The 27,768-nt window shown below is 38.5% G+C and overlaps 1 protein-coding gene across 13 annotated transcripts in view; it reads right to left on the reverse strand.

The window, feature by feature from the left end:
• The window catches only part of EIF3E (eukaryotic translation initiation factor 3 subunit E), a 227,839-nt gene that overhangs the window by 34,091 nt on the left and 165,980 nt on the right, over window positions 1–27,768 (reverse strand). For 11 of the 13 annotated variants that reach the window (XM_057307685.1, XM_057307677.1, XM_057307676.1 and 8 more), the window contains 3 exons: window positions 3,990–4,104; window positions 2,419–2,536; window positions 409–451 (listed from right to left, as the gene is read on the reverse strand). In XM_057307685.1, the coding sequence (XP_057163668.1) occupies window positions 409–451; window positions 2,419–2,536; window positions 3,990–4,104 (276 nt within the window). Of the gene's footprint in view, window positions 1–408; window positions 452–2,418; window positions 2,537–3,989; window positions 4,105–9,837; window positions 10,019–27,768 lie in introns of those variants that run through there. The other 2 variants (XM_026495567.4, XM_057307674.1) reach the window with 1 other exon arrangement.

The raw sequence follows: 27,768 nt of genomic DNA on the forward strand, positions 1-27,768 counted from the left end.
TGTCAACAACTATCATATTCCACAAGGCAGCCAAAGTATTACTTAATTCTACCACTGCTCAAAGCATTTCTAATTCAAATTTAGTTCTATCTTTATTTGTTAATCCATCAGAAACATAAAATGGTACCTATTACTTGATTATTCTAGAAAAAGTAAAAAAGTTTTGAAAATTTCTATGATCTAAAGTATAAGCACCTCATTTTCCCATCATCAATTTTAAAAAATTGAAGTTTCAAAAACATCAATTTTTTAAAATTGAAGTTTCAAAAACATACCAAGTCTTGTATTTAATAAATTAATCTAGAAATTATACTCTTGTCAAGCCTCGAACCTATCTATGCAGCACTATTCTTTAATTAGCCTTATTAAAACAGGACAACTAAAGAAAATTTTTAAAATACCACTTACACCATGCTTGTCCGCCAGGTAGTCAAAGAGCATCCGACCATCTCTTAATTAGAAACAAAAATTATTGTATTTTACAGGTCACAGAAAACAAAATAAGCATATCCAATGTTTATCCTATTACCCACACAAAGCCATTTAAATATCTTAATACTTAAACACTAGACGTAAGACTTCCAGAATAAAATAAACAAAACGCCACAAAATTAATCAATTATGCTTAACTTACATATCTATGCCACACACTCTATATAGTTATTATCCCTATCAGTGTCAACCCAACTGAACTTTTCTTAAATTGGTATTGCATAACTAAGATGTTGCCAGACTGGTAAAAGTGAAAATGATGATAAAGACACCAAGGAACAAGTGATAGATGGGCACAGTGACCCACTTACTGGGCAGTTTAAAAAAAAAAAATTTTTTTTTTCCTTATGGTTATCAAGAGGGAATGCTGTGGCATATTTTTCCAGAGCATAATTTTACTTGCAGATTTAATGGGAGGGAATATATTATCACCAAAATTAACATGGGCATATTATAATACTGAATAGGTACATAATCATTGTCCTTTGGTTGACTGGGTATTTCTGGGAAATTATGAGAAGTACAATGTTATATGTTCAATGAAATTTAAAAACAGGAATTGGCAGGAAGAGGTTATTCCTTTGCAAGTTTTTAAAACACAATTCCATCCTTCATTTATCTCAATGCCATGCCTATTAAACTGCAAAGAGTCTTCTCTAATAACTGGTGAATAAACCTACATTCATCTTGATTCATACTCTAATAACATTAGTTTCTAGTATTTAAGTGACTAGACTAAATTTAGAATTTAAATTCTAAATTTCCTGCTGTACCCTAACAGCCAGATTATTTCAGCTGTTCCTCTATGGGCACTTAATGTGAACTGAAAGTCTAAGTCATTATATTCTATTCTAAGTGTAATAAGTAGTACAACACACATACATACACATACATGTGTAGTTATAGATGACTGCTTTGTTAAGATATAGCTATCTGGGTATACATATGTGTGTCAGTATAGATAGATAGATATAGCATAACATGATGTAGTTAGTAATGTAGCAGATTACATTATGATATGATATGATATAATAATCGTGTAGTATTTGCTGTTTTGCTTAAAAATATCTGATAACACTTCCCCAAATCACAAATGGAAGCTTGGAGCTAATCTCTCTAAAAATTTGTTTTGGTCACATATTGTATGAACTAAAGACAACATCATGGCAAAATCTTCAGCAATTTCTCTAGTAAATACATTGGCAGCTGAGATTTATTTACCACAATGGCAATATTCAATTTTAGTAGATTTTGTTTTAAAGAATTTCTAATAACCCAAAGGGTTATTAAGTCAGAATGAGGCAACATGCATTCTTTGGAAACCAAGCAATAAGTTTAATTCTAGTTAAGAGGAAGTTAAGAATAAAATAACCTTATCAGCTCTACACTACCCTCCCTTCTTGGGCTGGGCAATGAAGTTGGAAGGATAGAGGAGAACGCAGCCAAGTGATAAAGTGAGCTCAGGTTTCCCTCTTGGTACTGCCCAGGCACAGGTACGTCAACCTCAGTACTACTGACACTTTTGGGTTGGATAATTCTTTGTTGGGGGGTAGGGTACTGTCTGATGCATTGCAGGATGGTTAGCAGCCTCCCTGGCCTCCCCTTTCTAGGTGCTAATGGCACCCATTCAACTGGTGATAACTAAAAATGTAACCAGACATTGCCAATGTTCCCTGGGAAGAGAGGAAAAAGGCAAAACTGCTCCAGCATAATTGGATTTGGGTAACTGGTAAAGAAGTTAAAAATAAAATTAGTATTAATATTTATTAAGGAACTCCTGGTCCCTACACCATAAGGATAAGATAAACAGATAAAGTAATCAATTAAGCCATGAACTTTTATGATGGGATATTAGATAAAATTTGAATTAACATTTGTCTTAATCCAGAAAAGAGAATTTTCAGACTTCAAATTAAGGGAGGTTACCTGGTTGACTGCATCTGCCTTGTAGTTTCTGGATCTTCAAACATCTTCACAATTGGTTCTGTTTCTGCCTGAAGCTGTTTCAGTTGTGCAACAACTGTGGTTCTTTTTTCTCTCAAAGCTAATTAAAAATGCAAAGGAGTACTCTAATGTTAAACTATACTGTTCACCATGAGGATATCTCTGAAAATTTTTCAATTTATTTAAATTGAATTTATTTACCCCCAATATATCCATATGCCAGGAACTACCAACTCAGTAAGTCTCCCAAATCCATTTTTTCCTTTCCAGCAGTGCACAGGCACTAAAGAGGGAATCTTCTTCTCACTCTTAAAGAAAACTGAGGAATATACAGATACTGCCTGGGGAGGGGTGGATACTAAGAAACAATGATCTAATTCCATATTTCAGAGACTTCACTCCAAGTGTTTTTATATTTATTCTCACTGAATTTCCTCAAGTGAATATTATCGCAGAGTTTCTGAATACAGACTCAGAGGGTTTGCATATTACTACAGATTTTCAATTAGGCTGAATGGAATTTAAATCCAGTCAGTAATCTCTCTTTTCGCTATAAATCTAATTCTGAAATCTCTCAAACCCAGCTCTAGTTTCTTTCTACTGCATCATGAAGAGTCAGAGAAAACTTGTAGATAACCTACCCTGCAGGCATGTTTTAAACTTTCACTATAAAATAGTTAACTTTTTCATCACAAACTAAAATTTAAAGAGCCACTGTCATTTACTATAATTAAAAGAGGTGATTATGTTTAGTGTAATAATTTGTATAATACATTAAAAAGTATTACTAGAACAGTGCTTCTCAAACATAAAAGGGTATATGTGAGCAAATTTTGGAAAATGTCAATTTAAAGAAAGTAAACTGTATTTCTCTATTGAAAGCATTCTTAGGATTTTTTAAAATACCATGTTCAGAAGAGAAATAATACAAAATTTTTCAAACTTACGGGAAAACTTTTTTTTCTTGTTTTAAAGGAACATCTATTCCCATAGAAAACAAGAATCTGAAAAACACCATACCACAGTAGTTCTCCAATTTAAGTGCTGGGCCTCAGCCAACAGTTTCTGATTAAGTAGATCTGGGGTATGACCCCAAAATTTGCATTTCTAACAAGCTCTCCCAGGTGAACTGATGATGCTAGTACTGGGGACAATACTTTTGAGAACCCTGGCTATACCCAGATGCTTCAAGATGAAAAGAAAACTCTAAGGCACACAGATGCTAACTGAAAAAGTTAGCAGACCAAAAACAACAACATTCTCAGATCATTCTAAGGAGACAATCTGATTCATGAGCACGATTTTGATGATAGTTACTATGAACTGAACATATTTGAAAATCATGTTTTCAAGTAGTTTCACACCTTTTGTGGTGAGAAAATAACATACTTTAGATGACATGCAACCTTCACATTACCCGTCATCCAGAGAACTTTTAAACCATTCAAATAGTTATTAAAGACTTTTGACTAAAGCTCTTTTATAAATCACAAAACTTTAACACACACATCCTCAGTTCATGAGAAGCTGCAGTTCCAAATGACAAAACTTACCATGTGGAATATCATCAGAATAAAGGTTTTTGTATACATCCATAGCGAAGTCTACCATGTTGGTATCACTAAGGAGATCCAATTTCCCTTGTAATAATTCTTTTTCATTATATATCTGCAAGAGAAAATTACTTTCTGATGAATATGTAGAAGTTCTCCCCCAATAAACTGACAAGCAGCCACACCAACTCTACTGATAAGTATATATAGTTGTTTCCTTGCCACACCAGGTAATTAGGAATCAACTCAAATTTTTTACCTTCTTACTGTCTCACATCCACACGATACCTACTCATCTCTCCTTGAGGTGGACTTCTATCTACCCCCACCTATTTTTTCACTAAATCATTTGAACCCTTTAAAATCCTTCCCCATTCAAACTGCTGAAACAGAACTAGCACCCATTCTCTAAGTCAACCATGTCATATCAAGTTTTTACAAGTATTTCAAGAAACAATTTAACCCACAGGACAAGGACCAATAGATACACCAGCAAACTCACATAAATGTGAAGTTTGGAGCAATGAGTGATTATGTAAGGATCCTATACAATAGTATTCAAGGAGATAGTAAAAGTTTAAAAAAAAAATTTTTTAACTAGCAGTCATCAAGCTAAAGCTTTAGCAAAAGATTTGCGTACTAAATTTAACTGTGTCAATGAAAGAAAAATGCAGGAAGATTCCACATTTCAAAGTCTGTGAAAAAATGAAGGTGATCAAATGGTAGGGCCATCAGATCAAAACTGTATCTTCCAAAATACATAAAGAACGCCTACAAAATAGTAAGAGAGAGAATTGAAAATGGCTAAAAAAATTTAATAGCCACTTACAAGAGTATAACCGAATGGCCAACAAATACCAAATATCTCAACTTCATTAATCATACAGAAAATGAAAATTAAAGCCACATTAAAAAAAACAAAAAAAAAAAGGGCAATACCAATGTTGGTGTAGATTTAGAATAACTGAACACTTACTCTTCTGGCAGAAGTACAACTGCTTTGGAAAACTCTTTCTATCTCCTAAAATCTAAAATACTTTATGACCCAGTAATTCTGCTCCTCAATACCCAAGAGAAATGGGTGCATATATTCAAAGGACATTTCCAAGAATGTTCATAGCAGTACTACTTGTAATAGCCAAGTTTATCAACATTAGAATGGATAAACTGTAATACACTCATGTAAAAGATTAACATTCAGCATTCGAATCAAAGAACTACAGTTATCCTATCAACTTGGATGACTCTCACAATGTTGAATGAAATAAGTCACACAAAGCAGTACAATGCTTAATTTCATATATGTAAAATCAAAACCAGGCAAAACTATTCTAGATCAGACTAGTGCTTACCTTTGGGAGGTGTGAGTAGTGACTAAGAGGGGTCAGAGGAAGGTTTCTAGGATATTTGTCATGTTTTATTTATTGATCTGGATGGTGGTCAAACAAGTGGGTTCACTTTGAAAAAAGGTGCTTCTATTTGGCACTTTCCTGTATGAATGTTATATTTGATTAGAAAATTTACTTAAAAAAAAAATCGAGGCATCCTTTCAGTGTACCTTATAGAAACCTAATCTTGTGAAAACATCTTTCCTTAGCATGCCAACCTCTTTTTGTCACCCTATTAATAGCTTTTAATTTGTACTGTCTCTATCTATTATAGATTCAAAGCACTGCTCCTCAGCCGTCAGATCTTACTGGCCTCTTAAATCTCTATCTGCTTATATCACCTTCCCTAAATTCTGCCTTATACCCACACTTACTCTATAAAGGGCAGACAGAAAATATTCTAGACTTTTAAGCCAAGAAGCAGGAAACTAGGGGCGCCTGGGTGGTTGGTTGAGCATCTGACTCATGGTTTTGGCTCAGGACATTATCTCAGGGTCCTGGGATAGAGCCCCATAGGGGGCTCTGTGCTCAGCAGGAAATCTGTTTGAGATTCTCCCTCTCCCTCTGCCGCCCCCCCCCCACGGGTGCTCTCTTGTGAGCAAGCTCTCTAAAATAAACAAATCTTTAAAAAAAAATCAAAGATAATATTTATAAATACTGTAAGAGTTTCCACAATTTCTTTTCTTTTTGAGATAAAAAATAATGGAGTAAACTTTTTTGTAAAAAAGATCTACTAATGAGAAGAATGAAATTTGGGGGGGGGAACTATTTCACTTAACTGGGGTACAAAGTTAGTGTTCTATAACTGAAAATGTTTGCAAATGTTTATCTTTTAAAAATTATTTTTAGCTTACAGACGATACAAAATGAGCAGAGAGGGCTGTTATGTGCTTCACAGGCTATAGTTTGCCAATCCCTGGTCTATCAACCTCTTGAAAACAGCTCCGACATTTTAACAGATTGAAAATATTCTTTTGGGGCTCCTGGGTAGCTCAGTCAGTTCAGTGTCTGCCTTCGGCTCAGGTCATGATCCCAGGGTCTAGGACACAGCCCTGCAAAGGATCCCCTGCCTGCTTCTCCCTCTCCCTCTCCCTCTGCTGCTCCCCCTACTTGTGCTCTCTCACTCTGTCAAATAATAAAATCTTTAAAATTTTTTTAAAAAAGAAAGAAAATATTCTTTTGACTTCTCTTCCTGCTGTCATCCTCCACAAATCCAACATCCATTCTGGTGATTCTTAAGAAACTCAAATCTTAAAATTTCTCACAACTTTCCACAATTTTCATTTGGTACCTCATCTCTAAGATTTCAACTTAAATTCATCATCTCTTTCACCATTACCATTAAAATACTTCATTATACCTTTTGTTCTTTTTAAATTTTATATCACCCTTTTTAAAGGTTGTCACTTTCCACATTAGTTTAGATACGATTTTCAGCTATTTCAAAGATTTTTCTCATTAGTAATATCATGGGTTCCACCCATTTTCTCCAACCAAACACAATTCAATGTCAATCTTTATTTCTGGAAAAAAGTCATCTGTCTTCTATGTTCTGCTAAGGACGACTATAAAATATTTCAAAAGCAGGCAATAATGGTATTGAATCACATCTGTGCTTTTCTCTGCTGATCAGCAATCCATCTCTAAATGACATAGATCTACAAGCCTACCTCCAGACATTTCTACTCCAATAACCTTCCACTGCTAGAGTGACTGTCATCAGCTCTTATGAATGTATGATTTTTTTTTTAAGATTTTATTTATTTATTTGACAGATAGAGACAGCCAGTGAGAGAGGGAACACAGGCAGGGGGAGTGGGAGAGGAAGAAGCAGGCTCATAGCGGAGGAGCCTGATGTGGGGCTCGATCCCATAAGGCCGGGATCACGCCCTGAGCTGAAGGCAGGCGCTTAACTGCTGTGCCACCCACGTGCCCCATGAATGTATGATTTTCGATCTCAGTTGGGCCATCCACACTTACCAATCCTTATACTTTGGTCAGTTTTCTCAGTCCCCATTTCCATTCCTTACCTCATTCCTCAAAACCGCACTCCTCTCTCACATAGGATGGCCTAGCCTCCTAAAAGAAAATATTCAGGAATACTCACTTTGTCCCAGAAGGCTAAGTGCTTTATATGCACTATCTCATGTAATTTTTCTAACCCCGTAAGATTGGTGGCAGTATCAACACTTTATGCATGAGAATGGCTTACTTATGATGAGAAAGAAACAGCTCTGAAGTGCAGAGATATTAAATAATCATTAAAAGTCTTTATGCCAGACTCTATTTTACAGCAGAGAACAAAACAAAGTTTCTGCTCTCATAGAGCTTATATTCTCCAACATATTACAAACACATCAAATTGTTACTCTTATGAATCATGATCACTGCCTCTATCCTAACCATCTAAAACTCAACTTAAAACCTATCCTCTCCGGGGCACCTGGGTGGCACAGCGGTTAAGCATCTGCCTTCGGCTCAGGGCGTGATCCCAGCGTTATGGGATCGAGCCCCACATCAGGCTCCTCCGCTATGAGCCTGCTTCTTCCTCTCCCACTCCCCCTGCTTGTGTTCCCTCTCTCACTGGCTGTCTCTATCTCTGTCAAATTAAAAAACAAACAAACAAACAAACAAACAAAAAACAAAAAAAAACCCTATCCTCTCCAAGTCCTTTTTGCCCACTGAATAGAATCTCTTCAATTTTGACAGCACTCTGCCAGCACTTCTCTGACATTTGTTTTTTGCCTCGTATGTAATTATAGACCTTTATCTCCTCTAAAGGATAGGTGAGTTTTTCAGTGGTGAGAAGTCTGGGTTTTATCCTGGATTTAACACGACTCCATGATTGCCCTCTACTTAGTAACTGCTAAGTAAATACTCCAGCATCTGTCTTCCCCTTGGTGTATTCCAGCCATCCTACCAACATTCTCTACAAACAGACAAGCATTGAGCAGTTATTTTCCACTGATTCTCAGTTGCCCTTCATAGTTTTGGTCTTACCCTATGAAAAACTAATTTACACTCACATATTCCTTCCTTTTATCTATCTGCCTTGTAAAACAAAACCCTTTTAAAGAGGACATTACAAGAATATGAACTTTGGCTGATTTAGAAGCATTTCTACAAGTAGCTGATAAAGGATTTCAAATATGGCATCTTTTTATTCTTTGATCTTTGGTGAATTATCCTCACACATCCAGAAAAGGAAAAAAAGGCAGAATGTACTGTTTTATACAAGCTCCAAAATATAGGTGTAAGCACATCATACGTAAGGAAAAATCAAGAAAAAACCATATCCTCTCATGATAAAGCTTTATATTGCTTTATTTTTACATTCCTGAAATTCACTGAAAATAAACTTTGCTGTTCACTAACGTCACTACTTTAAGAGTCCTGTTATGTCTTTAGAAAAGGATCAGATAAATTTGAGGATTATATCTGTCTAATGAACAGTAACTACCAGGAAGATCTGAAAAGTTATCAGAACAATTTAATGTTTATTTGCAGAGCCTTTCTGTTTTATTTTTGTTGAGCCACACAAATCTACTCTCCAAATCTAGAGTTCCCTAAGTAGGCTTATGTTGTAACCTGCTTTCAGATACAGAATTCATTTACTTTTCTGGCCCATAATCGAATCCCTTCATCATACTAACATTACTTTATTGTAATTACTAAAATGTATCAATTTCCCAACAAATTCAAGGTATAACTCAGCCCAATATTTCAAAACTTTCAGGACTGAGACATTTTGAAATGAGGTACCAGAACCACAGGCTAATTCAAGGTATCTTGAGTAGCTAAATGAATGTTAACGTTCAGATTACTCGAAGTCTGTACACACCGGAAAACCACTTTTAAGTAAAAAAATTGTCCTGGCGTGTTTTTTGGGGGGGGGTGGTCCCCATTCGACAAAAATATGCCACGCTTCTAGGAAGTGGCTACTTAAAAACCAGTTAAACTCTATGCGAAGAATTCACAACTTTATGTAAATTAAAGTACTAGGTATTTAAGTGTAAGAAAATTATTCCAAAGATCCGGCAAACAAAAACACAAAGCCAAGCACACTCCTCCCACAGTTCCCAAAAGAAAAACCAGAATCTATAACACTCCAATTTGCTTTTGGAAGCGTTACTACAGAGAAGCTGGAGAATGGTCGGTCAACTTCCGAGAGGAACTGACGCGGAAGTCCCTGTAGCACTGCCACCTCCAGTAGTGAAGCAGAGACCTCCTTCTCCCCTAAGTTGCCAGCTGTCACCAAACTTCTCCTCACAACCAAATTCTGCGCTGCTAATTAGCTGGGACGACACTAAAATACCAGCAGATCCTTACTGCCCGACGCAGGACCAAACTCGCGGCCGCCTCACACGTGTGTCAGGCCTAGGGCTATCGCCACCACCTCTCGGCCTTGTCCCGCGCCTCACGCACTCCCACGCCTTCCTCGCGGTCAAAGACCCCCTCACCTCTTTTACGGAGAGAAACTCGAGCAAAGGAAAGACTAGATGCCGATCCAAAAAGTGCGCGATGCGAGTAGTCAAGTCGTACTCCGCCATCTTGCCAAGTAAAAAGGGAGTCTGTACTCACTAAAACTTTATTGATAGTGCCGACAAACGTACAGACAGGACCGTGTTGCGCATGCGCAGTGGTTAACCACGGCAAGGGAAAGGGGTGGGGTTCAGCCCGAAGCGCTCAGAGAACAAAGGCGCATGCGTGCGGGTCTTCCTTTCCTTTAGGCAACTCTGGGACTGGGCGGAGCTGCGGGTGCAATCTCTTATGTTGGCAAGTTTGCCGGTGTCCTGCTCTCCGTTCCGCTAATAAATTTTGAAAACTGAGAACTGACTTCTGAGGGATTGTCGATTACGTTGGGATGCGGCAGAGGACAAGATAATGAGGCCCCTGCTCTCCGGAAAGTTGCATAGGAGAAGGAATACCTGAGGTTTTATTTGGCATATAGTGATCGTTTTGTAATCGTTTGTTAAATCAAGGTGGGACGGGTTTCTAGACAGGAAACAAGTGAAATAATTTTATATTATAGTAAGAGCCATAATTTGGTGGGGGTGGTCGGGCTGGGTCTATTTAATTAGAGGGATTAGAGAAAAAAGTGGGAGTAACAATTTAACGAAGAGTTGTAGTGAGAGAAGGAAGCGACTAAAATTGGAGCCAGGGTAAAACCAGGCCTGGTGGATGGCTTAGCAAACAAAAAGGCCACTAGATGGGAAAGTACTTGGTATATTCCAAAAGCTAACTATCCTGTGTGATTAGACAATGAGGTGAAAGACGTTGAGAAGGGCCAAATCATGATTGAGGTAAGGAATGTGGATTTTATTCTAAGTGCTCTGAAGCCTCCTTTGCTAATCCGTTTTCATCTTTCAGGCCTCTTCATTTTGGAGTGCCTCAGGGTCTTGGACCTCTCCTTTGTATAAGTCAATACCGTACTTGATATCATTCAACCTAAGGGCTTTAAATGCAGTCTATACATTGACACCTCCCAAATTATAGCACCAACACAGACTATTAGTTAACCGGTTTCAGACTCGAAAAAATCTGTCTGGCTACTCAATATCTCAATATTAACATGTCCAAAACCGAACTCCCCCATGTAACTCTCAAAACCTGCTCTTTTTGGGCTCTTCTCCATCTCAGCGAGTGCTAGTTCCATCTGTCCATTTGCTCAGACCCAACACCTTAGAGTCATCTTTGATTTTTCTCTTTCTGTTACACTGTGCACTGAATTCACCAACAAACCCTTTGGTCTTAATATGTGAAGCATATCTGGATCCAGTCAGTTCACACACCACCTCCAAAGTCACACCCCAGTCCAAACCACCATCATGTCTTGCTTTGATTTTTGGAGTAACTTCTTCATTAATTACCTTTCTCCCCCTCTTTTCCACTTGTGTTTATTCTCACACAGCAGCCAGAGTGACTTTTAAAACTTAAATATGCTTAATACTATCCAGGCCTTGTTATCTCACACTAACCTCATCTTCATCTCCTCTTCATGTTCACTCTACCCCAGCCCTTAGCAACACTATTTTCTGTCTGTATAGATTTCCTATTCAGGACTTTGATATGAATGGAATCATAATATGTGGCCTTTTGCGTCTGACTTTTTTCACTTTGCATAATATTTTCAAAATTCATCCAAGTTGTAGGATGACCAGTACTTCATTTCTTTTCATGGCTAAATAATATTCTATTATATGGCTATACCACATACGGTTTACCCACTCATCCATTGATGGACATGTGGGTTGTTTTCTACCTTTTGGCTACTATGAATAATGCTGCTGTAAACATCTGTGTACAAATTTTTTGTGGACATATGTTTTCAGTTTTCTTGGTTATGTACCCAGAGTTGGAATTGGTGGGATATACAGTAACTATGTTTAATCACTTGAGGAATTGCCAGACTGTACTATTATTTTGGAAGATGTTAACACTGGGGGAGATTGAGTAAAGGATACACAGGATCTTACAAGTGCCTGTGAATCTATTATCTCAGAATAAAGTTTCAATTAAAAAAAAAAATGATTCCTAGACTTTGGGCATGAGAAACTGGGTTCCCACTGGTGACCAATAGATGGGGGGAGAATGGTAAAGGAATAGGTCTGGGTGCTAAAATCAGGAATTCTGTTTCAGACAGAATAAATCCCTATTAGATATCCGAGTGGTGATGTGTAGTATGCAAATTAAGATACTATTCTGGATCAGTTGATATAGTTATTACCACTACCATGCATGTAACCTTGTACAGTAGACCCCCCCCCCCAATCCATAGCAGATACATTCCAAGAACCCTAGTGGATGCCTGAAACCATGGACAGTACCAAACCCTGTATATACTATGCTTTTTCCCATACATATATACCTATGATAAAATTTAAATTATAAATTAGATACAAAGTTTCCTGGAAGCCCAGAGACTAAAGTTGTAATAGAATATAGACAGGAAAAGAGGAAGTTAAAGAACTAGTAGCCAAGGCTTCCAGCAGAAGTGAGCTGGGGCAGAGGAAGAAAGCAAGCAGGTAGCAGTATGGGAACTTGCCAAAAAAGGAACAGAGGGCATTTTTGAGAAGCAGAGAGAATAAGATGCAATTCAGTTTGATTAACATTTTGACCTTTATACCGTATGGAAGGTACTAAGCTAGGTGTTAATGGGACTATATAATCAGTAAAGCTGTATAGGAAGGCTATATAGGAGCTTTCAATCTAATAGGTGGCAATTATTTATTCATTCTGTATAAATCAAATACAATGTTCTAGGTCCTGGGAATATAAAAACAGACTACCTTCTCTAAAGAAGTTTATATTCAAGGGGAAGGAGATGGATAAAAAGAGATAAATATATACTTTGTCCAGTGATGTAGAATGCTATGAAGAACAATATGTAAGGTAGAAGTTAGAGAATGGTGGGGAAAGGCTTCTGGTTTACATAATGTGAGCAGGAAAGGCCTCTCTGGTAAAGTAGAATGTGAAAAGAGAGCTGAAGAAAGTAGGGAACCTGTGGCTCTCTAAGGGAGGAAAATTCCAGGTAAAGAAACATTAAATATAAAGGTACTGAAGCAAAACTGCACTTGGTATCAATGAGAAATAGCAAGGAGACAGAAATTCAAGAGCTGACTGAGCAAAAGGAAGTATGACAGAAGATGAGTTCAGAGAGAAAGTGGTGGGACAGATGATATAATGTTTTGGAAGCCATAGTCAAGATTTTGGGTTGTATTCCGAATAAGGTGGGGAGTTATTGGAGAGTTTTGAACAGAGAAGTCACATAATCATAGTTACACTTTAAAAAGACCACTTCACGGGCACCTGGGTGGCTCAGCCGGTTAAGCTTCTGCCTTCGGCTCAAGCCATGATCTCCAAGTCCTGGGATCTAGCCCCGAATCGGGCTCCCTGCTCAGTGGGGGAGTCTTCTCCCTTTCCTTCTCCCCCAACCCCCACTCATGTGTTTCCTCTCTCTCTCAAATAAATAAATAAAATATTTTTTAAAAATTAAAAAAAAAAAAACACTTCAAAGGTTGAAGGGTTGAGGCAGCAAGCGTATACCTAGAGAGACCAGTTAAGAGACTATTGAAATAATTCAAGCAAGAGATAATGGTGGCTTAGACAAAAGTGATAGCATTGAAAAAGTTGTGCACAATAACAAATTCTGTATATATTTTAAATGCAGAGCTATCAAAATTTGCTAATGGATTAGATGAGAAAAAGAAGGATCAAAGATGACTCCAAGGTCTAGAAGAACTGAGAGGCCATTTACTAAAATGAGGAAGGGTGTGATAGGTGCATGTTTTAGAGGAGAGAAGTCAAGAGTTTAGTTTTGAACATACTATGTTTTGGATGCCTGTTAGACATCTAAATATAACTGATTAGGCAGTGGTGTATATGAATCTGGAACTCAGGAGATAGGTAAAAGCTGGAGAGAGAAAACTAGACCTTGTCAACGTATTGATGAAATTTGCAGACATGTGACTGAATAAGATCAGAGTACGAGTGTGTTTGAAAAAGATACAAGGAAGGCTAAATCTTAGGTACTTCAACTTGTAGAGGTTGGAACAACTTAGATCAAGTAAAAAAGCTAGAGAAGGACAGGCCAGTAGGTGGTGGAGAGAAGAGGAGAAGCAAGAGAAAGTGTCCCAGGCGCCAAAGGAAGAGAGTGGTCCAAGCAGCAAAGAGCAATGAACTATGTCAACTGGTGCGTTAGTTCAAGAAGACAACTGAGCATTGCCCTTTGGCTTTCAAAAATATGCAGGCTATTGATGACCTTGATAAAAGCGGTTTCAGTGGGTAGTGGATGAAAGTCCATTTTGTGTGAACTCAAAAGATGGGAGAAGTGAAACAACATATATAAACATATCTTTTGAGGAATTTTACTAGAAAGGGAAGCAGTGAAATCGAGTTAGAGATGTGCAGTCCAGGGAGGGTGTTTTAAAAGATGTGTGTATACTGATTGACATGATACAATACTTCTGTATATAACTGTAATGGAAGAATAGAGTATTAGCAGAAACTGTAAGAAATATGAGAAGAGCATGGGTCCCAGTCAGGCTGATCCCAGAGATTGATTCTCAATGGGAGTAGAGAAAATGGAGAAATCTTGGTGGGTTGGATGTCTTTTGTATTGGGACCGATGACTTTTTACAACAACTATGGAAGAGAGCATTGCAGGTGGTTCAGGAACAATTTGAACATTGTAGAGCTACAAAAACAGGAAAATAGAAGAAATATTTGAGAAAGACAGCTTGGGAAGTTAGCTGAAGATCGAAGACTAGGGGAGAATATGCCAGAAAAGAAAAGACGGGGGCCAAATAGAAAGCTTATGTGAGGAATTTGAAATTCATCTGAGGTCATGAGGAACCTTAAAGTATTTTTGAATATGAGAGTGAATAATTCTATCTGTGTTTCACGAAGATAATTCTGACAGTTATGTGGACAGTGGATTAGATAGGTGAAATGCAGCCAGACTATGGAAGTTCTTCAAAACCAGACTGGGAAACTTGGATTTGATCAGATAGGCAATGGGAGCCACTCATTAAGTTCTTAAATAAAAAAAGACATGAAGACAGTGGTGTTTTGTCCTTTAAAATTAAACTAGAAGTGATTTACAAGTTGGATTAAAGTGGTGACAGATTGGAAACTCTGCTGATTTGCCTGGCTTTTCCCCTGGAATTTTCCTTGCTGGTTTATGAAAATATCTTGTTTCTTTTTATAAGAGATTTAGCCCCAAATATGGAAAATCTGACTTTCTTGCTTTAGTCTCTTCCTAGTGTTTTAGTTAAAAAGAGATATTACAGAAGAAGGACAGGCAAGGCCTCACCTGGTACTCTATGGTATTTGATTCCCATTCATTTATTAGATATTGATTAAATACTTTCCATTGGCTATCACCAAGTCAGCTTTAAGGAAACAAAAAAAGGAAACCAATCTCAGCCCACAGGGAGCTTATAGTTTATCGGTAGTAGCAGGCGTGTAAAATGTAAAATAATCATAGCGCGGTGTGAGAGGGTCCGTGCACAAAGTGCTCCTGAGAGTCCAAGGGAAGGAATGCTTTGCTGCCAGAGGAAGTTGGAGCTTCACGTGGAAGGTAACATTTGACTACCTCTACCTGAATAGATGTCCAGCTAGCTAAGGAAAGGGGAAAGAAGGTCTCAGACAGAGGGAGGAGCAGGCACAAAGGCTTGGCCTTGAGAAAAAGCATAGTGTGGTCAAAGACACTGAGAAGGTCTTTATGCCTGTAGGGTGCCACATGTGATGTTGAGCAGCAGAACAGAAGTCTGCATTGAGGGATCATGGCTAAAATGTCAAGGGCACTGAGGACTTTGCTGATAAGTTTAAATTCTAACTTGCAGGCCAGTCTTCCCAATAACTCTTTTAACATCTCCCTTCAACACATTCTCTTCCTCTGTCTTTCTAGTTCAGGCTCTGATCATCTCTCATATAGACTACTGGAATAGTCTTTCAAAGGTTCTCACTGTCCCTAAGCCTGCACTCATCTAACCTGTCCTCCCCTCTGCTGTCTGGATGACTTAAATATACATCAGACTTTGCTATGAACTGAATTGTGGCCCCCAACTCCCAAAATTCGTATGTTGAAGTCCTAACCCATCATAGCTTAAAATGTAACTGTATTTGGAGATAGGGTCTTTAAAGGGGATAATTAGGGTGCCTGGGTGGCTCAGTCGGTTAAGTGTCTGCCTTTGGCTCAGGTCATGATCCCAGGGTTCTGGAATTGAGTGCTGCATCTGGCTTCCTGCTCAACGGGGAGTCGGCTTCTCCCTCTGCCCCTCCCCCCTGCTCATGCTCTCTTTTTCTCTCAAATAAATAATTTTTAAAATAATTTAAAAACAAAAAGTAAAAAAATAAAGGGATAATTAAGTTAAAATGAGGTCATTAGCTGAGCCCTAGTCAAATATGACTGGTGTCCACATAAGACGAGGAGATTGAGACACACGCATGTACAGAAGAAAGACCATGTGAAGATACAGGGAGAAGATGGCCATCTACAAGGCGAGGAGAGAGGCTTTAGAGGAAAGAACTCTGCCAACACCTTGATGTTGGGCTTCTAGCCTGTTACTAAGCCACCCAATCTGTGGTACTTTGTTATGGCAGCCCCAGCACACTAATATACTTTGTACTTCCTATTTCATATAGTAAAAGTCAAAACTTCTTAGCACACTATATCAGGTTCTTTAGAAACTTATTTCTCCAGAACCTTATACCTTTCCATGCTAAGCTCTGCTCAAACAAGCCACCAAGTTTATTGTTTTTTCTACATTAAGAAGCAAGAAAGATCCCAAATAAACAACCTAACCCTACACCTTAAGGAACTAGAAAAAGAAGAACAAGCCCAAAGTTAGAGGAAAAGAAAATAATGAAAATTAGTGCAGAAATAAATGAAATCGAGAACAAAGAGTAAAAAAGATTAACCAAACTAAGAGTTGTTTCTTTGGAAAGAAACAAAATTGATAAATCTTTAGCTAGCCTAATCAAGGAACAAAAACAGAGGATGCAGATCAACAAAATTATAAATGAAAAAGACATTACAACTGATACAACAGAAATACTAAGGATTATAAGAGACTCCTAGAACAACTATACACCAAAAAACTCGACAACCTACAAAAAATGGAAAACTCTTAGAAACATACAACTTATCAAGACTGAATCAGGAAAAAACAGAAAATCTGAATAGACCAATTACTAGTAAGGAGATTAATAAAAAAATCTCCCAAAGAAGAGAAGCCCAGGACCAAATGGTTTCACTGGTAGATTTTACTATTTAAAAAAGAATTAACACCAACTCTTCCAAGATATCAGAGAGGAAGGAACACTCCCAAACTCATTTTACGAGGCCAGCATTATCCTGATAACAAAACCAGAAAAGGATACTACCAGAAAAGAAAACTATAGGCCAATATCCCAGGTAAATATAGATGCAAAAACTCTCAATAAAATACTAGCAAACTGAATTCAGCAGCACATTAAAAGAGTCATTCACTATGATCAGTGGGATTTATCCCTGGGATGCAAGGATGGTCCAACATATGCAAATCAATCATTGTGATACAGCACACTAATAGAATGAAAGAAGAATCATGATCATCTCAACAGACAAAGTGTGTCTATTACATATCTACATCGAGGTGTTTTTTTAAGTCTTTTTTTTTTCCAAAATAATTTTTTGGCAAAATTCAACAACCATTTATGATAAAAGCTCTTAATAAGTTAGGTATAAAAGGAACACATCTCAACATAGTCAAGGTCATGTATGACAAGCTGAGAATTAACATCATACTCAGTGGTGAAAGGCTGAAAGCTTTTCCTCTAAGATCAGGAACAAGACACATGTGCCCACTGTCACCACTTCTATTCAACATAGTCCTGAAAGTCCTACCTTGAGCAATCAAGCAAGAAAAAGAGATAAAATGTATCAGAATTGGAAAGGAGGAAGTAAAATTGTCTTTATTTGCAAATGACATGATTTTTTTTTCTTTTTTCTTTTTTTTTGCAGATGACATGATTTTATGTAGAGAAAATCCCAAAGACTCAACCCAAAACTGTCAGGTCTAACCAATGAATTCAGTAAAGTTGCAGGATACAAAATTAACATAAAAATCAGTAGTGTTTCTATACACTAACAACAAATTTTCTGGAAAAGAAAATCAATCCCATTTACAATAGTATCAAAAATAAAACACTCAGGAATAAATTTAACCAAGAAGGTGAAAAATCACTACTCTGAAAACTACAAGACGTTGATGAAAAAAATCAAAGAAGACACAAATAAATGGAAATGTGCCTCATGTCAATAGAATAAAAGAATTAATACTGGGGCATCTAGGTGGCTCAGCCACTTAAGCTCCTGACTCTTGATTTCAATTCAAGTCATGATTTCAGGGTCATGAGATCAAGTCCCGTGTTGGGCCCGCACTGAGTGTAGAGCCTGCATAAGATTCTCTCTCTCTCCTCTGGTCTTCCCCCACCTTCAAAAAAGAATATTGTTAAAATATCAATACTCCCAAAGCCATCTATGGATTCAATGCAATCCCAATCAAGATAACAATGGAATCTTCTACTTTCTACAGAAGTAGAAAAAAAACCTTGTAAAATGTATGTGGAACCAGGCATTTTATTGTTTCTTCACTTGCTCTCCGGCAGGTCATTCAAACTAAAATGCCCTTCTGCCCCCTCCCACCCCATTGACCACCTTTTCACTTTTTAAGGCTCAAATGAAGCATCGTCTTTCCCATTCTGTGTTTCCCACTAGTGGAGCGTATCTGAAGTAATCGGTCTCTCTTTCTATGCCCTCTCTCCTGGCAACAAACTTTTATCTCAGACTGTAACAGTCTAGCTCACTTTTTCTTTTTTTATATGTTTTTTTCCCTCCTACTATACTAAGACTATGTGTGTATAAGGACTATGAATATCTGTCTTTAGAGCCCCCGTTCCTGTCTTAGTACCTGGCATGTAACAAGTACTCAATAGAGGCTACGGAAATGAATAAATGTGTATAGAGCCTAGATATCCATACCTACATGTTCTTGAAAGAAATCCAGCCATATTTCGGAATAGCTTAATGAATACCTATCACTACTACAGGGGACACATTTTTTAAAATGATGATGTCTCCTGATTTAATAGCTCTTTAGATATTTATAAATAACACTATATAACATTATTTGTAATCCAATTACCCCTTTTATATACTGGATGCAGATGCCTATTGCATCTTTTAAAATTTTTATTTATGTGAGAGAGAGAGAGAGAATGAGTGGTAGGGAGGGAAAGAGGGGGAGAGAGAGAGAGAAGCAGATTCCCTGCTAAGCAGGAAGCCCGATGCGGGGCTCCATCCCAGGACCTGAAGATCATGACCTGAGCCCAAGGCAGATGCTTAAGTGACTGAGCCACCCAGGCACCCCACCTATTGCATTTTACTGTCTGCCTTCTTTAGTTACATTTCCAGTTCTTTTATTCAAAACACATTTGTTCCTATTTTGTGCCAGACACAGTGCTAGAATCTGTGGGTAAAAAAAATGACGAAAATGCTGTTTCTAACCAAAGGAACTCATAGTTAGGTAGAAGGGACAGGTACACAAACCAGTAGTTATACTTTAGTGTGGTAGGTGCAATGATAGAAATGTACATGAGGTATTAACGGAGTAAATAGATGGAAAGCACAGACATATCTTACATCTAGGTGTTAAGTCTTTCCCCCCCGCCCAAAATAATTATTGCTTCTTGGAGTGTGGATCTTCAGAAGACGGCTTTTTCCTGACCTTATTCTCTTGCACTGGAGGAACCTCCTTGTAACTCCTTATGTACTGATTCCACCCAATGCCTATGTGAGAATTTCCAGAAGCCTGCGTCCTACTGTCATCCTCATTAAAGCATCACAGAGAGAGAAGGTGCCTTTGGAAGACTTGAATCCCCTTCTTTCTTCACTTACCACCTCATATAAAGCTAGGATTGACAGCTAATTCTAGTCTGCTCTGAGACCTTGTAATAAGCGCAGTGAAGGATATTGGGCAAAGGGAACCATCACTGCTCTTATCTGTCTCCAACACCAGGACCTGGAATGTGGCTACCCCATTCTTAGGGGAAAGTAGCAATTACCAGTAGTTGGGAGTATCTCAGAGGAATCTGAAAGAATTGTGATGAATCTAAAAGAGTTGACAAGCTAATATAAACCACTAGCCACTTCAAAACATAATTAAAATACCTGTGTATCTGTTCAAATACTTCTAATTCTGTGTGTCTTTTATAGAATATTCTGTGTTGGTATTATCTGTCTTTAAAAATTCCTGCAGTCCAAATAAATGCTTACTGCCTGATTACTCGACTGATGTGGTTGGTTAACATACTAACCGATAAGAGCATGTACTGAAATGCAGTACAGGCTTCTGGTAATGACAATTGTCATTTGAACACATTCTCTTATGTGATAACAACCAGGTCCACTGATCTGGCTAAAAACCCTATTTAGCATTTATTTGGAAATTTTGATGTAAAAAATATGGACTCTTTAAGAATGTAATTTTTAAATAAAGTTTCCATGTTACTTTAAGTTATATATCTCAAGCCAATGTTTAGGATCTACTGGCTATGAAGGAATTAAGCTAGTTTTGCATGCAAGTCCAGTTACTGCTGACCTAGCCAAAAAAGAAAAAGTAAATATTGAGATGATATAGGGAGCCAGGCAGAATTTTCAGCCTGGAACCCAAACAAGAAAACACAGTTTTCCAAGGACTCCAATGCCCCAAGCAGAAGAGTTAAGTAGGAGAACAGTATCACTGTTCATACTTGTGGTATACCCTTTGTCATATTGTATTTACTTGATCTGTTTACATGTCTGTCCCTTCCACTGAACTGTGAGTTCTACAAGGTCAAGAAGGAGGCATATTTATGTCTGTACCCGTGTACCTTTTGGAGGAAATAAAGAAAAGGGGGGGGGAGTCCTGTAGGTAGCCCCAAAAGAGAACAACAAGAGGGATTCATTGGAAGGCATTTAACTATTTTAATATTATCAAACTAACCAGATTATAAGAGACTATGGATATGGTTAGTGAGGTCTTCCCTGCCTTTCTCATTTAGAATAGCTTCCTCCGGCATTTCAACACCTTATTTCCCTAAGTGCTTATCACCATCTGTAATGACCTTGTTTATTTGTTTACTGGTTTAAATCTTTCTCCCCTCAAGGTAATTTCATGAAGGCAGGAACCTAATCTGTGGTCTTGTTCATTACTGCCTGATAACTATTTGTTGCTTAATAACTATTTGCTGAATGAATCTTTGAATGAATTAATATGTGTTATTTAGGTGGAATATGTTTGTGTCCTGAAAATTTCTTACGTGATACAAAAGGCTTACACACTGGGATACAATGGGCACAAGGAGAGGTAGAACTATTGAAAAAAGGAAGAATGTGAAAATGCCTTGATTCCTGGTATTTGATCTCTGAAAGAGAAATCTCCCCTTTTTATTCTCCTACGTGACAATGGAAAATGAACTCAACACCATGGAGGAAGGGAGCTGGGTTCATGACACTCTTACCTTTGAAGGTTTCTCTGAGTCCTAGAAATCAGGAATGAGGGAGTTGTTACAGGCATTAAGCTCCATTTATTTAAAAAAAGAATTCCGTACCTGTTTTGTGACAAGAATTGAGTGGGGCCACAAGATACAAAGATGGCTAAGAGGAAGGCTGTAAATGATGACTGAACGGAAGGCAAGCTGAGGGTAAAGCAGAAGCTGACACCCTGCAACCCTCCCCCCTCCATAGGACGTATGTGACATTCCTCAGGCACTCCTGGCTGCCCTAAAGGACAAAGAAACAGTTAACCTATAGATACCACAATCTTGCAAGACTTGAGTCTCCTTCAGTTTACAAATGTCTTAGCGTTTACAACAACAAAGCTCTCAGTAACCTAGCCTCCAGAAAGGAATGTATGTAGACACAGTTAAATTTCCTTACTACCTACAGCCCATTGACAAGTCCTTGAAGCATGCACTGTGACATTCCTCTAGGAACTCAGCGGCCTTGACCTTGATACTTTGCTAAGGGCAAAAGGCAGTCCTAGCCTGATCCCCTCCCCTCCACCAAGATCCTGGAAGTCTACTTTAACGTATAAAAATTACTTTGGAAACTTCCTTTATCTTTAACCGCCCCCCCCCCAAGATACGTGTTGGCAATCATCCCCCAAGCATATGGCGCACCGATATACAACTGAAGGGTCTCATGACTAAGGTTTTATAAGACGGTAATAAATGACCTTTCCCCAACAATAGCTAGCCCCCTCAAGGTCCTGGAAACCTTGCTTCCAAAATTCCTTAGAGACTTTTGCTCTCCCTAATCCCCTCCTAACCCCCTCCCAACTTGAGGGTATATAATGGGCCATTCCTCACAACCCCGGGGCAGCAGCTCTTTCTGCCCACGGGTCCTGTCCCCGTGCTTTAATAAACCACCATTTTGCACCAAAGATACCTCAAGAATTCTTTCTTGGTCGTCGGCTCCGGACTCCACCCCACTGAACCTCACCTATATTTCACAACCTTATCATAAAGCAGCAACAGGTAAAAACCAGATTTCCCAGTCTGTAGCTGCTGGAAAAGATCTGTGTACTAGCTTGAAGTTTTCGTTATTTTTTTTTTAATCTTTCTTCATTTCTTTTTGGTTTTTAAAATAATTTGTTTTTTAAAATTAGAAAATTTCCTTTTTCACTTTCTTTTTTAAGGCATTAACATAATTCTTTTAAATTTACAGATTAATCATCTAATTATTAGATTAATCATCTAATTCTTTTCGAAGTTCTGTCATCTCAATGCTGAGCTTTTCTAATTGTGAGTGATGATGTTCTCTCACATCTTGAGTCACTTTCTTAACGTCTTTTAGGCTTGTTTTGAAATGGTGGGTTACAGTTTTGAGCTGTTTTGTGGGCACAGCTTCCTGGCCTGCTTTCCTTGTCTGTAGAAACGTTAGTGTGCGCCTTACTCCTTTGTCTTATAATATTTTTATATGGGATTTCCCCTAATACTCTCCTCGTGCTCATTTCTATGGGAAATTAGTTTTTTTCTGAACATTTACAGTGACGCTGGTGGAGAAAAACTTTTCTGACTTCAGCATGCTCCCTCTTCTGTTGTTTTTGTGTAGCGGTCAAAACCTTGGTGGCTTGCTGTCTGGAATCCTCTGACCCCGTTTCCTCCCCCCTGGACCTTTTCTGTCCTTTGTTCCAGTTGTCCAGCTGTTGCGGAGATTTACTCTACACGCGGCAGCTTCTCCTCCGTGTGGAGCCACGCGCCAGGTCAGAGCACTGGGAGAAGTCACAGGTTTTGGACTCCCAGGGAGCTCTCCTGCTCCGGCCCCTGCAGTTCTGCGGGCTGGAGCGCCGCCCCGGCGGGAACAGACAAAACGCTGGTTCCCAGCCGAGCTGAGCGCTGCGAGCCAGGACCTGCGCGCCCTCGCGGTGGCGGTGACCGAGGGCACCTGCCGGCACCTGACTCCACCTGAGCTCACCCGCGTGCACCTATCGCAGAGCTTCGGCCTCTTGGGAGCTGCCGCCTGCTGGCTTCCTTCTTCTCCCCGCCCTGACCCTGAGAAGCTCATGGGGATTTGGCTCCATCCGCTTTTATTCGGGGTGCCCTAGCTTTATCGTAAATTTTGCCCTGACGTTTGGGCTTTGTCACCTAGTTGTTGTGTTTTTGAGTTGTTTGCTTGCTTTTGCTTTTTTTGTTTTGTAGGAATTTAAAGATTTAAAACTTGGGGTTCCACCATCTCCCCTGAATCCCGGTTAAGCTGAGAAAAACCTGGGACTAAGTAGATATGACACGGGCTCTTTGAATTAAAGAGCGGTGCTCAATGTTTATCAAATGTATCCCTTCCCTTTTCCGTATTATCACTCCCTATACATATAGCAGCTTATTTCTTCCCTAACCAATTCTGCTGTCCTCAACCTCCATGCTTGCTTTAAGTATATTCCCTAACATGCACGGAGGACCATGTCACTCCCCGATTCCTACCGATTAAATCCCCAACTCCTTGGCAAGGCATGCAAGACTCTCCACAATTGGGGCCTTTGTCTCTTGTCTGACCTGCCGCACAACCGTCAAACTGTGTGTTTATACCACTGGCCTGCTTACGATCACACACATTTGACATTGTTTCATGCCTCAGTGCTTTTGTGCATCTTATTGCTTCTGCTTGGAAGGCCTTTCTCACCTTTCTTCTCCTGGCTAATTCTTATTCAACTTTCCAGACTTCACTGCCCTCCTCTTGGTTCTTGCAGCATTACTTGTACTTCTTATCAGTTACCAGGTAAGGTGTATATGGTCTGCTAAAGTGTCTGTCCCGTCCACTTGGCAGTAAACTAGGGACCATATCTTACCTATGTGTGTCTCGCGTCACATACGATGCCTTGCACATAGATAATTTTAATAGCTTCACTTCTTCTTGCTTCTACCCGTCCTTTCTGAGTCATTTTACCTGCTACTTGGTAGTAGCTATGCCCTATTTCATTTATTGCAATGGTATGCTAAAAGAAAAAAAATCTAATTTCTCTCTGGCTCAGGTACTTCTTCTGAGCTTCAGATCATTTATTTCTTCACTGCTTGGGTAGCATCTGCACTTGTATGTCTCCCAGGAATCCAAAATTAAGATCCAGCTCTCCACTACTGTTCTCTTTCTTCATCGATGGCGCTTTTTCAATCATGCTAGGAAATAGGAGTCACACAAAATCACTCTGTTTTCTCAACTTTCTAGTCATCAAATCCTATTGATTCCACCTTCCAATTCTTTCAGCTATTTCAGCTCCAATTCTTTTCTAATCCACTGTCACGGCACCACTTGAAGCCATATAATCTCTCACCTGAAGCCATTTAAAATAGATTCCTAACTATATTCCTGTATCTACTCTTAACTTCCTCTCATCTATTTTACATATGACAGACAAAAAAAGTCTTTAAAAAAATCTGACCAGTTTGTCCTCTGCTTAAAACCACTCAGTGGCTTTTCATTGTTTTTAGCGTGAAGTCTGAAAATCCTTAAAATGGCCTCTAAATTCCTGTTCCTTTTGCGTACTGATTTCCTTTCAATTTCTCAAATTCAGCCAACTCCTTCCTATCACCTAGCAATTTCCACTGCCTGGATCTTCCTCCCCAGCCTCCTTTCCCCCCTTACCAGGCCAAACTCATCCTTCGGCTTTGATATGGTAATACTTTTCTGCTCTTTGTAGTTACATTCACTTATAAATGTATCCCTAAAAATAGTTTGCATTTGCTTGTTTTAGAACTTTACGTAAGTGAAATCAAATTCTATAAATCTTTTTATGACTTGTATTTTATATTCAACATTATGTTTGAAGGATCCATCCATGTTGCTGAATGTATAATTTGTTCATTTTTGTTGCTCTGTAATATTCTACATTTTCTTAAAATCCATTCTAAAATCAATGAACTTTAGGGTTGTTTTCAGTCTGGGGTTGTAATGAATTATGAATAATGCTGCTATGATCCTTCTTACTCATGTATCCTGATCTACCAGTGCACCCATTTCTTCACAGTATATACTTATGACCTTTGACAATTAATGCCAGATTGTTTTCTAGAGTGGACATTCAGGATTATACCCATACCAGGAATATATGAGCGTTACTACTGCTATACATCCTTGCTGACACTTTTTAATTCATGTCAATCAGATGGAGGAGTGTTTTGCTTACACTTTTTATAATAAATTGATACTTTATAAAGTAATAGGGCAATATGTGGTCACTTGTTTCCGAAGCTGGCCACAGCAATGCCTCCAATCAATCCCACATGCCCTTCTGCAATGTGATTTTGTAGTTTCTCCATTAAAAAAATGGAGTGTATTTCTCTTCCCCCTAAATCTGAGCTGGTACCATGACTTGTTTTAACTTCTAGATCTAGGTCTTATGAAGCCAGGTAATTTCCACTTTCATTCTCATGGAATCCAGTTTCCATATAAGTTCAGGCTAGACTAATGAATGATGAGAGACTATATAGAAAAAGAGAGGCCAAGCCAGCCCCCAGCTATTCTAACGACCCCAGCTAAGGTGTCAGACGCATGAGTGAAGTCATCTCAGATATTCCCACCTCAACTGAACTTTCAGCTGAATGCAACTGCATGAGTGAACCCAGCCAATATTATGTACAGAAATAATAAATAGTCATTATTTTAAACCACTCGGTTATGGATATTTTGTTATACAACAATAGATAGTTGAATGGCAGTAGATATCAAAAGAATTAAAAAATGCTTATACCCTCCATATCAATTTCTTTCTTTTAACAATCTATCTTTAAAAAATGCTTTAAAATAAAGGTTTAAAATATGTACCAAAACGTTAATCATAGTGATATTCGCATTTTTTTGAAAAGTGGAAACAACCTCTATGTTTAAAATTTTAAATTAGTGGGGTGCCTGGGTGGCTCAGTCGCTAAGCGTCTGCCTTCAGCTCAGGTCATGATCCCAGTGTTCTGGGATCCAGCCCCCCATAGAGCCCTGCATCTGGCTCCCTGCTCAGCAGGAAGCCTGCTTCTCCCTCTCCCACTCCCCCTGCTTGTGTTCCCTCTCTCTCTCGCTGGCGCTCTCTCTATGAAATAAATAAATAAATATCTTAAAAAATAAAATAAAATATTAAATTAGTTAAACAATGATGCTTTCTTAGAGTAGAACACTTTACAGGCAAAACTACATTGAAAGGATTTTTAATGACTTGGAAAAATGCTGAAGAAAAATACCAGGTGGTGGTAAGGGCAAGATCATTATATATTTATACATATATTCTTGTTTAAAAATTGTACATTGAAACACATTGGAAAAAACAAATCAATATATTAACAATAGTTTGATGGGTTTTTCCACCAAATTCCCCTACTTTGAAAGTTGTACAGGCTCTGGCACTCTGCTTCCCCTGGTGGCAATCAGTTCAAATTTCAGCAGCAGACCCGAAGGCTTGGTAGCCCAAATTTTTGAAATTGGTAGACAGAGTTTCTAACTCTTTATTTTTCTAAATTAAAATTAAACTCTACTATTTTACTGTTAGAATTCTTTCGTAAAAGAAATGACATTTCAAAGTCCCGAATGTAAGAAGAACGTAATCACAAAATAAAAGACAACCCTTTAAACACATTTAACTTTATAAAAAACTCACTGGGGACTTTGAAATTTTCATTTGCCCATGGACAGGTGGAGACTTCATTTGGGAGAGTGACTCAAAGAAAGAAAGAAAAAAAAAACAGAACTTAAGACTGCACAGGGATATCAAAAGTCCTATATGTTCTTAACTCAGTAGAAAACCACCTAGATTTCCTAATAAAATTATCTTCCAAGTTGAGAGTGATGAAACTGCTAGAGTCAGGAGTCAAGTTCGGCTTTTTTCAAAGGCAGCGTTTGTCCAAGTGGAGGTGCTTCTTCAGTATTCAGCCTCAAGGGCACTCTTCCAATATCCCTAGTGACAATGAATCTCTGGGAGCGTGGCCTCGGAATCTACATTTTTAACAGCGTCCACAGGGGAGATTTATACACGTAACATTGAAAGAGACATTGTCTTTTTTTTTAATTATAATAATATTTTTTTACTATATTATGTTAGTCACCATACAGTACATCCCTGGTTTCTGATGTAAAGTTCGGTGATTCATTAGTTGTGTATAACACCCAGTGCACCATGCAATACATGCCCTCCTTACTACCCATCACCAGCCTATCCCATTCCCCCACCCCCTCCCCTCTGAAGCCCTCAGTTTGTTTCTTAGAGTCCATAGTGTCTCATGCTTCATTCCCCCTTCCGATTAACCCCCCCTTTCTTTATCCCTTTCTTCTACTGATCTTCCTAGTTCTTATGTTGCGCATAGACGAGAGAAACCATATGATAATTGTCTTT

The sequence above is a fragment of the Ursus arctos genome, unplaced genomic scaffold (genome assembly GCF_023065955.2).
Source record: "Ursus arctos isolate Adak ecotype North America unplaced genomic scaffold, UrsArc2.0 scaffold_6, whole genome shotgun sequence".
In the NCBI taxonomy this organism is placed as follows: Eukaryota; Metazoa; Chordata; class Mammalia; order Carnivora; family Ursidae; genus Ursus; species Ursus arctos.